At 43.4% G+C, this 14,436-nt stretch overlaps 2 protein-coding genes across 2 annotated transcripts in view; one reads left to right on the top strand and one right to left on the bottom strand.

Moving 5' to 3' along the window:
* LOC107195124 (N-alpha-acetyltransferase 15, NatA auxiliary subunit) overlaps positions 1 to 14,436 on the bottom strand; it is a 42,658-nt gene that overhangs the window by 25,485 nt on the left and 2,737 nt on the right. Inside the window, exon 8 of the mRNA XM_015584901.1 lies at positions 14,198 to 14,411. Coding sequence (XP_015440387.1) covers positions 14,198 to 14,411 — 214 coding nt within the window. The remainder of the gene's footprint in view (positions 1 to 14,197; positions 14,412 to 14,436) is intronic.
* On the top strand, positions 9,290 to 12,563 carry LOC107195123 (adhesive plaque matrix protein). The gene has a single exon (XM_015584900.1). The coding sequence runs from the start codon at positions 9,290 to 9,292 to the stop codon at positions 12,407 to 12,409; it is 3,120 nt and encodes a 1,039-aa protein (XP_015440386.1). The 3' UTR covers positions 12,410 to 12,563.

The raw sequence follows: 14,436 nt of genomic DNA, 5'->3' as shown, positions 1-14,436 counted from the left end.
TTTCTGTCCTTGAATCGATTATTTTTCATTGATGGGTGCTCGACTTCGATTACTTGTAGAATACGGAGAGACAGAGTTGAACTTCTATCGAAGTAGCAGGTAGAATATCTCTCCCGAACCGTATAAATTAAATCTTTGGACAAACAGATCCTACTTTCTTTATTTCAGCATTGAAATAAAGAATGTACATAATAGTTCTAGAGTAGAAGAAATTATATTAAAATTGTGTATCACGATAATACAGAACAAGGGACTACACAACGAAGCAGCTTTTCAGTCTCATCGAATTTTTATGAAGGTACATCTACAATTCTGAATGTCACTCCGTAAACTGTATTCATAAAAAAGAAATTCTTTCGAAGCCAGAGTCAACACACAGTGTTTAACGATCCTCTTTCTGATTGGACACCGATTATGATCTCTGAGACAACTGTCTCAGCCAACAAATTACAGACCAACAGCCACCAGTATTAAAACCGATAATAAATTCTTATTACAATCCAGAATACAAGAGGTCCGCTGGACACAGACAAGGAGGCACAAAGTGCAAACCATAGACCTTGGCGTAACCTTCGTCTCGGTTGGCTTTCCCTCTCATCCAGACCTCTCGTAGCGGTCCTTAATTACGTCTATCGGGACGATATGCAGCAACCTCGGCAGGGTCACCTCGAGCCGTGGGAATGCGAGCATGTATGAAACCATAGGCGACGATTAAACTGGGGAAAAAAGTATCCGGCAGGTAACGAATGAACACATTAAGAACCAGCGATCTGGTCGTGATTCATCGGGCGAACCTGTTTAATTCGCGATCTATGGAGCACACGGATCGGTGGATAGGTTGGAATGAAGCATAAATACACCTGGTGCAATTATGTCAATTGATAGAATTCGATACAAACTTTTTACATTTTTAACATGTAGAAATATAGTTAACCCTACCATACTATCCTTCTTGTTACCTCTACTATACTTTGTCTATGAAACTTCTATTCTTACAATTGTTTTCAAATTCGTTTACATTGAATGAATGGCTAAACTCCAAGCAGTAGTCCATCTTATCGAACCTCATGTCTTGACCGTTTTATTAATATGTTTCACCGCAACGAAGACATTAAGAGAAATTAAGGCCCAGATAAAAAGTATATTAAATTAGACGTATATGTACTTATTGAACAGAGAACTCAATTCTGGGTACCAAAACGTTACATAAAACATCACTTACAAAACAGTTCTTATCCCCGATTCCTTTTTATAGATCGAGCCGAACAAATTTGCACAAATCAAGCGGTCGTTCGCTAACAATCCAGGTGACGAATCGTTATGAGTCGCGTCGGAACTAGTTTAATTTCAAGCTTCGTTAAGAAGTTTCAGCAGAGCGCGTGGAGTCCTTGTTGTAAACAAGGTTTATTAAACGTGAACAATTGTCGGGGCGAGCGACTAATCGGCGCCTAATTGGAAAGTGGCAGGTAATTGGGTGGAAACTAGGGAGCCTCTGATATCGATTTTTCCCTAAAATGGACGTTTTAATCGGGACGTCTATTTCAGATTCGCGACGACGTTAAGGTCACACACACTTCGGATCGTGTTCTTTCTGAAAATAAAGTACGACCGCTTATATCCTCGCGCGCGCACCGAAGGCGAACCGGGTGAGCCAACAGGAACGGAAAATTGTTCGAGGATGTGTTGATGAAATTAGCGGGGCCGTATTTATTGTACGAATTATTGCACTGTCGGCGGTCGACCGATTTTCTGGGCCTGGGTCGACGACGAACGGCACACATTCGATGAACCTTCGTTTGACGCACGAAACGTCTCGACGTAAATTATGTATGTAGACCTCTATAAAAGATGAGAGACAAATGTTAATTTGTAAATGTTTATTGTAAAGAGAAGATGTTGATCGAGACAAGTAACGGAAAATAACGAAGATGAACTTTGGAGACTGAAAAACTTATCTAAAAACTAAACATCTAGATAAGTACAAATTCACAATCAACAAGAAATAAGAAAAATAAACTGTGTGGTTACTGTTCATCGAATAAAAACAAGAATACCAATGGAAGAATAACATTTCATTCTGTTCGAATCGTTATCTGAACAGCTATTCGATTAAATGAACGTCAAAAATAAATGGTACTTTTTATCATACTTACGAAGCGTATTGAAAACAATCGAGAAACATTATAGGAAGAGCGCGACAAAGAAATATCGATAAGAGGCGATTAAATCCGTAAAATTTCAGGTTTTTGCGTGGGCGATTATTCAATTGTATCCCGCTGTTCGTAATTCGAAAGAGGACTCGCGAGATAATACAAGATCCGAGACAGTTCGCGCGACCTTGTCGATGGCCGGCAACAAAATTTCGTCATTTGTTCGGCAACAATAAATCCGTGGAAAAAATTCGAACGAAGGATGACGATCTTCGCGGGATGAAAAAAAAGAACTGGGCCGTTAACCTTGTCTGACCAGTACAGGCTCTTACAAGTCACGACAAAAACGTAAACCGGTATCGAACCGTGTACACGCCATATGCGTTCCTCACACCTTCTGCATAATACACCGTCACGGACCGTTTATAACAACATAACGTCGACATTCGGTGAACTAGTATTTCGATTAAGTTTCGCCGTCGATAAAACAGTCGAAAACAATTTTTTCCCGAGTGGACCGTCCGACAATAAAATGTTCCGAAGACTCCGATGAACAAGATGTTTCACGTAATAAAATCTCGAAACATTCCGGAAGCCTAAAATATGCCTAATCCCCAGTATCAGTATGGTGTTAATATAAATTCGACAACCAGAAACCATTAACCTGAATACGTAGTTACAAACACTGGAAAGTTTGAAACACTTTATGATCACTTACACACTCGATCATAAGTGTTAACACATTCGGGACGGGCCATAATCGTTTTTTCCGATCCCATGACTAGAGAAACACATTTTTTTCTTTTTTATGTTTTTAGTATCAAACATTATAAGTATTCCAAAAGACATGTAATAGTAGAAAATGTTAAGGAACTTATCGAATAGATATACGGTAGATGTTACAAGGCATTACGAAATTGCTGAAAGTCGGAAATTAATATTGCATAGAATATTAAAGCTCGATGAAAAACAATAAAATTATAAAAGCAGTCTGAAATATATCATTTTTACGAAACATCACATTTTCTTCATATAGACCTAATACTTATGAGCGGTATTGTTATAGCTGGCAAATGTGTCTGGCTATAATTCTCCAACCAGGCAGTGGATTTCCTACAATTCAATGTCCGATCTGAATCTTTCACGTGCGATCTGTTACGTCCGTGTGTGTATGCAGATGAAAGTATGCTTGAATCGAAGGGGAAGCGAACAAGGCACGTCGCGTTTTTGCACGTAACATCACCGTTAAAGGAGCTGAGAGGTTGTCTGAGAGGAGAATAATCCAGCAGCGTCTCGGGATGAACGAGACGAGCATATTATGCAAGCACGAGTTGCCTTGCAGAGCAAGCCGGTCAATGCCAAGGTGTTCCACTGTGCTAGGCAGCTACTCGTCTCTGTCAGTCGGACGCCGGCTGCCCCATCAACTGATAACTTACCGTAGGATTCTGCCTCGATAGGCCGATCGTTGCATAACGAAGACGATGCAGTTCGAAGGTTAAACACCTTGAAAGGCAACCACGACCAAATTTCTGGGTAAAACGAATGACAACTGAAACGATGTACAAGTGATTTTTCTGACTGTGAATTCGTGAAAGTGTACGACACCAGTGTAAAATGCTTTTTTTTTAAATATACAGAGACTCTTGAGTACAGGTTGTAAGAACAATAGGAAGAAAGTGAAACTCGAATGATATATTTAAATCTGTAATTTAGTTTGAAATTGCTTCGATGCCTGAATACTGTCATGCTCGAATAATCGAGGATCTTGATTTGGTTCAGTAGAACAAGTTTCACTTGGTACAGACTTTTGAGCTGATGGAATATTTCAAGTATTTAATGTATATGACATTTCGTATGTGAAATCTCCGTGAAGTGAAACTCGCAGAAGGGACGCGTTTCGGGGATGTGACACATTTTCCGGTCGAAAATCGAGCAACTGAACGTCCGCCACTGATGAAAACTGATAACCAACTGGACACTATAAAGAGTCTAGCGAGATAAGTTAAACGCCATGCTCGTTTTAGCTTTCACTGTCCCATTACGTAAAGCAGCGAGGTGGCTACAGATCGTATGACGGATTGAAAATTTGAAAATAGACCAAATTTCACTTGTTCCGTGTCTGGAACGAGGTCAGTAATGTTACCAAAGACACATTTACACTGTTTAGAATAGATGGTCATCGACAGCTCTTCAAGAATGAAAAATCTTTTCCTCGTAACTTGATGGAATTCATGTAATAATACGTGAATTATTAATTTTGCAGAAGATTGTATGTACTCTTATTTAGGAGGCCTAGTTTGAAAACAACACAATGGACAACCAAAAACGGTCACAGTCATAACAGGAAGCATACTTAAACGTGTGACGCACCGAAACCGTTGCTCGGAGGCATTAGCACGGCGTTAAGGAATTAATGCTGCTCGCCAAGCGCAACGTGAAACAAAAAGGAAAGTAGCTGAAAGCGTAAATTCAATTGGATAACGGGTGGATAGGCGAGCCTTACGTCAAGTACGTCGACGGACGTGTGTGGTGCAACGTGTTGCCCGACACTGCCAACCACTTGGACTAACGTCTACCAGAACCATTTGGGTACTCGGAAGAACGGGCCCAATGTACTCAACTGGAGTAATTGAGTTCAGCGAAGTATTAAAACACTCCGAGTACCTGGAAGAAATTTTAGAATGCTCCTACTTTGTAAATGTTAAGAATTCGAGAACTCGTGTGCCTTGAGTAGTTCTAATTACATCTTGGTAGAAACGGCCCACTAATTAAACGCTTCGAACTCAATTTTTACGCGAACAATAGTCTTAAGAATTAAATTAGGTATTAAATCAGTACTTCTACGTTTTGAGTAGCAGGTGTCACTAACTAAAAATCTCAGTTCTCGAGCGCTTTCAATAGTAGACCTGCCTCAATATTTGACCATTTTGAATAATTTCGACTTGTTAGCGCGAACCTTCCTAATTATCCAAGGCTTTCAACAGTGCTAATCATTTAGCCGAACTCGACTATTTTTGACACCTCTAATTTTTTACTAGAACTGTTTCAATATATTATAATTCCCTATAGAGAATCGCACCACAATGAGTTGATCTATCCAGTAAATCGACCGATATTCACCCAATAAATAGACTTGCTCGAACGATTAGCTCTGCTTTTGCACCTTTAATCCTTTCACCAACTCTAGAACGATCCCCACAGTTCAGTGCCATTTTCTTGCGCCACTCGGGACGGTTTTGATGACCCGTATTCAAGGCCACGGTGTACGCTATGCCTACTAGAACGATTAAGATGAATAGAAACAACCGTTGTCGGTTTACTGACTTTGCTCTTAATACAGTGTGTGTTGATTCAAGTTTAAAGCGTATTTAATTTAACGCCCGTTTAATGGCACCGCGTAATGATCAATTTAAAGCGCCTTTTACAGACCATTTTATAGACGTCTTGCACCACACGCGATTTAGCTCATGTCCATTCACTTTATCATTCGGTCGCGGCTACGTTACACACGTAGAAGCAAGTTTCGGAACAACGACGATAAGCAACGATGTTTTCCAGCTCTTTGTAAACTCGATTTATTGCCTGTCTTGGTTTTCTATCAGCGAGGAGTATAAATTTGAATATCTGAGTCCTCATGGGACGTGCGACAAGCCTCGTAATTTCCAACATTCGAGCGTACATTTAATTTATTTTTCCGATGTCACATAATTAATGCCGAAATAGGATCGAAAAAGGTAAACAGGAGGTTTTCTTCGAAATTTGCATACGATTGTGAATTTCGTAAATTCGCTACTATGGTACAAGACCCTTTATTATTTGTATTACGATTCCATGCACGTTGGATGATTCAAGAACATTGAACGAAATCGTTTTGATTTACGAGCGCCACCGCGAATGACCAGAAAATCTCGACTATGGAGAAACGTCGTTACGGCAGAACTAGTCGTAACGATAGCGTAACGACACCTGTTACACCCTGTGAACGGTTCTTCTTACATCACGAAAAGCCGATGCTTTATCGCGCGTAACCGAACGAACTTAATAGCTGTCATTTTTCCAATCGTGTGTATTCGAAGTCGATCACCTTTTGAAAGTGCAGAAACAAAGAAGAGCTTAATTCTCAACTGAACCTGCCATTCTATCGCCTAACTTCTATAGAGACAAGACTATTTCTGTCAATTTAGACTATTGCAAGCATTTACCACCAAGATCCTACTGAAATCTACTCTCCGATGTATTCCAAGCACCAAACCACCCTATCATCTCACAACCCCCTTAAAACTCATCGATTCAAGCCATGCACACTCGACGAAAGAAAGTTCCTCTTACTATTCAAATTCCATATCAAGTAAAAAGCCCGAGCAGAGGGCACCTCGGTGTCACGAAAGTGAAAGCCCTCTCTCGTTTCGACATCATTCTTTTTTTTCCTTTTCGTCGCTGCACGAACCAGCACTCGGTGTGTCGATCTGGGACCCGAAATTAATCGACGATGATAACGATCCGCCGCCCGATGTGAAAGAAAGAAAGGCCACCGTGAGTTTTAATCGTGCGCGAATCGCGGCAGCACGCCCAAACGACTTCCTCCTTTCCAGCGACGGCATGTGTGCACCTCTCGTCGTCGTGGTCGCTCTACCGCCTTGGAAATGGCTCCACCTTTCCGTGCCGTGCGTCCTTGAGGGGGCCCCGGCGCGTTGCACTGCGAAAGGTGATGAAAACCGGCCAGTCACGTGTGCCATGCCGGTGCGAACGGGTGTTCGCCAGCTTCGCCCTCCTATGACACGTTGTTCGGCTGGTTTTCTAATGAACACTGGCTTCAGCAAAAGTTACTATAAACTGGGCCGCCACGTAGTGCAATCTCGACGAAAAAACCAGCAGCAGCTCGACGTCGTCCCTGAGGACGCGTCCTGTATAAACCATGGCTTCTTACGGACACGGAAGCGAATCCTCGCGGTGAACGAACCAGCTGATTGTGGACGGAAATCAACAGCATAAGTCTTCTCTAACGCGTTTCAAATCGTTGGAACCTGTGATCGACGAAGCACCGTCGCTGTCTGTCCCGAGTGTGATCGACAGAAACTCGGGGAGAAAGTGGAAAACATGCGAGGGGAAGTCTTCCTCGATCGGAGAGCAGAGGGATTCGACGAGTCGAGCCAGACCCGCCACGGATTAGATTAAATATTATCAATATCGTGTGGCGAACCGTTCTGCGGGGAGGGTGATTCGAGCAGGCGTAAGCACGATTATCCCGGGGACCACGCGCCGCGATATCTAAGCTCGAAGAGGAATTTCTCAATTCCGTCACGTTGCTTTTTCGTCGATTAAATAGCCGCTCCCGACGAGAAATCGGACACACTCGCGTTAAGCACCGTTGTGCGCGGTGTGGTTAGGTTCAATTGCACCGTTGTTCGTCACCGACGCACCGTGAAACCCTTTGGTGAACGATTACTCGACGTGCAGATATACGTGGGCGGCTATACGGGGGACAAAGGTACTGTTTTCCGACCGTGTACTCTGTTATCAATGTGTATGGTAGCTTAAGAAGACGTTCCCGATGTAATGTCGCCGTTTCGGTTGGTGGTCTGTTATTCGTCGAGTGCGAAAAAAACAAATTCGTGGCATGAAACTGATGAAATGGAGTTTATGTGAACGTGGAATTTAATTGACACTGTTCAAGATACGTTTCTGTGGTTTTCGATCTCGTGTGTGTAAAGTGTTCCAGGTATGTTATTAATTCTCGTAGAGAACCTGTATATCGATCCAATTCGTCTACGATAATACTATAATTTTCTAATAACGTTGTATGAATAGAAGTAATATATTATTACTTCTCATTATATACCAGAAAACATAGAAACAAGTGACGCTTGAAAACGAGGTCAGAGAAAACCCACGTTTATGTAAACTTATATTCTCGATTCGGTTGCTGAATTCAATCACTCCATACCACCCACCTCGAGTAGGTTGGCGAGTAGGTACTAGTTAACTCTTTGAGTGTGGATTTCTATAGGATACACCGGAGGTATCGTGTTATTCGAGCGAATGTTACTTCCGCGAAACAATCGAACGGATCGCGGATGCGAATGCAGAAACGTAAGCTTAGGATTCGTTGGTTGGTTGCAAGTCATTACTCGGAGTCGGTGGTACACTCCAGTGACCCGTGAATGTTTGTCGACCGTTCACCGACTGTTCACGAGGGAAAGGCGTGGCCCCCTCCGGACCCACATTCCCGTATTATTGCGGTCCGAGTCAATGGAATTGGCGAATTCATGAAATTCGTGAACTAGATCTCGCTCTGTTTCGAACGCCAACGAGAAGAATTTCAAAACCCTTGGGGTACTTGTTTCCTCGTACAGATCTGGCATTGTAATTTTGCACTTCTAGCATTGCTTTTTACATACGTTTACAAGACAACTATATATCTAACAACTCTAACATATCTGTGACAACTATATTCATCGATTGGTAGTAAAAAGTTTCATTGTTTCTCCTGGTGAATCAAATTCAAGGTTTTGTAGACTTTGATTACCTGAGATTTTGTTCATGATACGCTTACCAATGTTTAAAAGAAACAAAATTTATTAAGCTGTTCGTACATCTGATAAAAGTTTCAATAGAGATCAATCGATACGGAATTGAATCACATTTTGAATCAAATATGGAGTGCTCCTTAACACAGTTTTATAAAGACTGTGAAGAACAACCATACTTCATAGTTCTTTCACGTAATCGTTGAGACAACGCTGCTCCTCGAACGGGGAAAGCAAAGTTACTATGTGGAACGGAAACACCTCCGCCCTGGACAAATAAACTTGTACTTTCTTTATACTGGGCAGGAGGGAGCCGCGACTTCCAAGGAATCATCTTGACGGATGAATAGCATAATTGTATAGTATTAACAAAATTACCTACAATGCACGCCGACCGTGAACGCAATTCCGATGATTGTACTCATGAACCGTTCTTGGTATTCAATGACCATGGTTGGTCTCGCGAAATCGTTGACGCAAACCCCCCTGTTGTATCAATTACTTTTTCGAAGAACGAGACATTAAAGAAGCTTGAATTTGTTTATGGGCAAATAGGAACGAAATTATCGATCGAAACATAGAAAATAAGGAGTTCCTCGATCTTTGTTCCAGATGATGCAGAAAATACTCCCTCTACACAGGCTCCTATTAGGCGCAGCCTTGCTCGCGATCTGCCTGCCGATCATCGTGTCATCGTCGTCCTTCAGGGAAAGGCGGCACGTCGGCGTCGAGGAATCTAGTCATCGGCCGGGCAAATCGTACACACCTGTCAGTCGTGGTTTTAAATCATCGACCAGCAGGGACAACGAGATAACTACAGAGCCCGGAAGAAAAGTGTCGCACCGTCTAATCGGAGGACACTTGAGAGTCGATTCGAAGCAGGAAAGCGTCGAAACGATCTGGGACGATGGTATCCTTCTGTCCTCCGCCGGAAACGGCAAGGAGTCCAGGCCGAATCGCAAAGACGACGACGACGAGAAGAAAACGCTTTCTCAACAGGTGAAAGAAGGAAAGTACGGTCTCATACAGAATGAAATCTACGCGAATCGACCCAAGAGACCCGGAATCATCAGTTACCTCAGTAATCCAGAGGTGCCGAAAGACACCATCGAGAATCTAGGCGGTTTAGACGAGGATGAGATCTGGCTGGCCGAGAACCACGTGCTGGTGTTGAGAGGCGGGAAATTTCCTGGCCATGAAACGACGCAAAGCAACGGGGAAAGTGAGAGGACCTGGCCGCCCATCGACAACTACAAAGCGCCCAGAAGACAGGTCAAGATCCCCTCAAGGCCGAAGGTACCGCCGCCCTTTCCGGTTCAGCTCACGGAAGGCGGACCGATACAGATCATCGGACCGAACGGGACGAAAGAGATCGGGAACGGTACCCTCGACTATGGGAAAGACCACCCGTTATTCATGAAGAGTTTCCTATCGGAGGAAGGCCCACTTTTCGCAATTATTTCCAACGGAACGGTCCTTATGCCCAACGTGGATAGCAACGGTACCTCCGAGGACAATGATAAGGGAACGAAGCCTGACCCTCTACCCGGATTTCCGCCATTTTACCACGCGATACCGCCTGGCGCGGTGTTTGTACCACCTCCCAGTAATCAGTCGGATTACGACGAAGAGGATCAGTCGATTTATTATCCCCCGCCATACAGTTTTCAATATCAACAGGATAATACCACGGCAGTTCCACCTGGTCCTCTGGTTCCAGGGATCATCCTGCCGCCCCCGCCAGATTTTTTCTCTCCTCTTGAAGACAAGAAGACCACAACGAAGAAGTACACGAAACGTCCTGGAACCACCCCCGTGCCCAGGCAAAGACCAACGTATCTACCGCCGAGGAAACTGACGACAAAATATAAGACCACAACCACTCCGCCAGTCACAAAGCCAAGATCATCGGTGAATTTATCAGCCAGCTCGAAGACGTACAAAACAACAACGACGTACAAAAATCTAACCGCTACGACACCCATTAGTGTCACTACTGTCCCATATGTAGAGGTCACGACGCCCACACCAGATAAACCGACAACCCTCGATAACCCCAAGTACTACAACATCCAGCCAATACTAGAGAACCAAGTGACTAATCAAGAGATCGTCCAAGCGAAGAACGAGGCCTGGTCCGGCACAGTGACCAGCAAAACGCTTCCCATATTGTCCTACCACACGTCGACCCAGTCCACTCTGGAGAAACCGATAGAGGTTACACCAGCTTCCATAAAGCGTATCGTTACAACCGGCAGCCCCGAACGATCACCCAGCCAGGCGTCCTATTACTTTTACGAGGAATCGAACGAACCCACCGTCACCACCGCCGATCCGTCGATTTATTTCAAAACAACAACGGAATCGCCTTTCTACGAGACGGTGACCCAATCGCGTTCGGTCGACAAGAAAAAGCAGTTCTACAGCGTGGAGACCGTGCCGTCGCAAGAAACATCGAAAGACTACAGCGTTAAATACATCGACACCGTGGTGAAAAACTCCGAGCCGGTACGTTACAGCGACTCGGTCACGCGAACATCGTTGACTAGGTCCCAGGGTCAGCGAATGCTACCGGATCGGGCGCCGCCGCTTTATTATCAAACGATATCCACACGTCCACCAGCGCAACCGTATTACACGACACCACGACCACAAACGTATTACAGACAAGATAAACCGAAGCCGATCTATCAGTACAGCTTCGAGACGGCGGATTACACGAAGCGCGGTGGTACCGATCAGAGACAGTTCGAGCAACACCAGACCGTGCCCTACAATGATTATCAAGACGTTAAGATCCCCAGTTTCAACGGGCCACGTTACGATTACGAGCAGAACGAACCGACGAAACGGATAAGACCCCAGAGTCTACCCTACAAAAGCCAACAACCGATTTATCCATCGACCATGATCAATTCGGCGATAAACACCACGCCGAATCCTCATCTGGCCTATTATACTCAACAAGACGAGAAGCTGCTGGACGACGTGACGAAAGAATACTTCACGATCTTCGGCAAGAAGATACCGCACAAGGGTATACCAAGCACGACACCGATCTATGGAAAATCGACGGAAAGACCGGAGTACAACGTGAACAGTTACGTCGAGAATAATTACAACACACCCGAGCCACCGGTGTTCAAGACGCCTAACGTCAAAGTGCACTACGGCGATCAGTCTCAACGACCGTATTCTCTGAAGGACGATATCCTGGTGAATTACAGACAACCCTTGCCGCCTATCAACCCGGACAGCGAGTTCATCACGGTGGTTAATCCGAATTCACAACAGCCACCGAATTATAGGATGTCGAGTAGAGACGGTCAACCTTTGGCGCCGATTCGTGCTTATCCGAGTCAGCAATTGATCAACCAGAGGAACGGTCCGTCGACGAATTACGTGCCGATAGCGGAATATCCCGAAGAGATCGACGAATCGTATCCCGAGTTACCGATATCACTGGAAGACGATATCAAAGTGAACTACCGCGATCCACGGCCGACAATCAATCCCGACGCCGAATTCATCGATCCGAATCCTGTACCGGAGAACCAGTCGGAGAAGCCGAAGGCCTATTTCGCTTACAGACTGCCAGGTGACAGCGGTCACTTTTACTTCCTGACGCCGCAGGCGGTCACGCAGAGGCCGGAACGGAACGCGGGTCACATTTACGCGAAATCGAGGGGGCCGAGACCGCGGATACGTCGCCGGCGACCCGGCAATGTCTGATCTTTCTTTGCCATATAAAGTCCGGTACGCGTTTGAAAATCTTGTGCTCGACTAAACAGTTGTAAATCTAGAACAGAGTAACTCGAACGGGGTCTGGAAAAGCTCGAGACCAGTGATTTAGAAGATCTATCGAAAGAGTCCTACTGACATTGTAGAGGAGTCCTTTTTATATACGGTTAATTTTGTAAGATTTTTTCGTATCGTTAAGTTGCTGGTCTGAACTTTCTTGGAATTGTTCTGTAACCTTTCCTTGAAAGCAATTTCTTCAAACGTAGATTGGGCTTAACGATCAAGATATTACGGTGGAGACGTGTCTATAGACGGGTGTACTGTTTGGATATTTATTACACGTGTAAATATATTATGTGTAACGACTAGGTTAGACGATTATCAACGCCTTTACTTACGATATAAATGCTTAATTTATATATGTTACCCTGACATCCCCCGCGATCCCTCCCTGCCCAGTTTAGGTATCGATACAGACGCGAGATACTCGTTTGAGTGCGACGATAGGTGTGCGGTACAATTATGAGAGGCACTCGCTCGCGTACTCGCGCATTCTCTGTGATTAATGATCGAGGTGAACACCTACATGTATATAGTTAATGATTAACGATAGTGATAAGTCGATCGTAGTAGAACGTTTTTCGTACGACGTTAGGTGAAGTATGTTATTCGATTCAATAAAGATCGTTTTTATGCTGTAGAACTGTGTCTCGTAAGAAAATGTTAGAACCTTTGGTTCTTTGACGTAAAACGATGCGAATGATATTGGAGTATTAACGAAACAAATTGACCGGTCTGGATCAGTGACAAAGTATCCCCCCACCATGCAATTTGGTCACGTGTTGAATCTTTATATTAATTGTTTCTCCAGTTGGGAAAATGGAAAAATTAAATCCGACTGGTACCCTGGCCTACAGGGTAGATTTTAGAATAATTTGCATGCAGATACCAGAAACCAACCATTTGTAATCTCTGTTGCAAAAGGACGAATATGTGGGCCAATGAGACTCGTATTCATTACGGGTCCAATGATTGCAATACCCAGCAATAGATGACATATTATTGATATTAATGCCTCGAGCAGAATAGTCATAAAATACTATCGTTAGAAGCACTCAAAGAGCTAAAAGTATAAGCGTATTATAAGCGTAATATCATTAGAGTGATAGTAGTTTTCGATCGTTTTAGTATTCCACTGTAAATATAGACTTTAAAAAAACTGTATGCTACATTAAATGTATAAGATGTTATTTAGTGGACGGTACTGTTACTATATCATTAAACTAATTTTGCAAGAACTCAGTTAACTTACGGAGTAACGTGACTTCCAATGTAATGGCAAACGATTCTCGAAAGGTGAATTATTTAAACTTGAAAATAAAAGTGTATCGAAAAAAAAAAAGTTTCGTAGATCTTTAATGCAAGCTGTAATGCTAAAGGCAAGTCACTCGAACTCCAATACGTATTATACTTTTAAATGTATTGTAATGTGTATACGAGGTATCGATTTATAACGACTGAAGTTTTAAGTAAAAGGTGACAATATAGCGAGTAATACAGACGCTATCAATTAGACATTGACTGTCAACAAGTTACGTCTACATATATTAATAGATTCCCAGAGTTGGAACCTCGTTATCTATAACTTCCCCTCGTTAAATTATAAATTGGTACAAAATCTAACGCTTTGTATTCTTGTACCATGTAAACAAATCTACTATTTATATAGTCTTAGTTTTTAGATAAAAGTTTAAAGATACACATAGAATGCAGACTCACCAGTTTCGATTTCTTGCACTTGTGTTGGGTCAGGCGGTGGGTGGTCGTGTAGCTGTAAGTAAACCTCCACCGCACATTTCGCAGCTTTGAAGTAGAAAGGATGAGCACGCAGTACATCTTCTAACCTCAGGAGACCAACGTACGACCGTAGAGTCATCTTTCTCATGCAGTAGGTGTGGAAGTCGAACTGATCTTCTATGATTTCAGAGAAATGCTGTAACCGATAGTATATCCATGAA

This window comes from Dufourea novaeangliae, unplaced genomic scaffold, assembly GCF_001272555.1.
Source record: "Dufourea novaeangliae isolate 0120121106 unplaced genomic scaffold, ASM127255v1 scaffold49, whole genome shotgun sequence".
In the NCBI taxonomy this organism is placed as follows: Eukaryota; Metazoa; Arthropoda; class Insecta; order Hymenoptera; family Halictidae; genus Dufourea; species Dufourea novaeangliae.
Note: the sequence above shows the minus strand (reverse complement) of the source record. Positions and strands in the feature narration are given on the sequence as shown.

Coding starts and splice junctions, on each gene's coding strand:
- LOC107195123 (XM_015584900.1), top strand. CDS start 9,290: ATGATGCAGAAAATACTCCCTCTACACAGGCTCCTATTAGGCGCAGCC.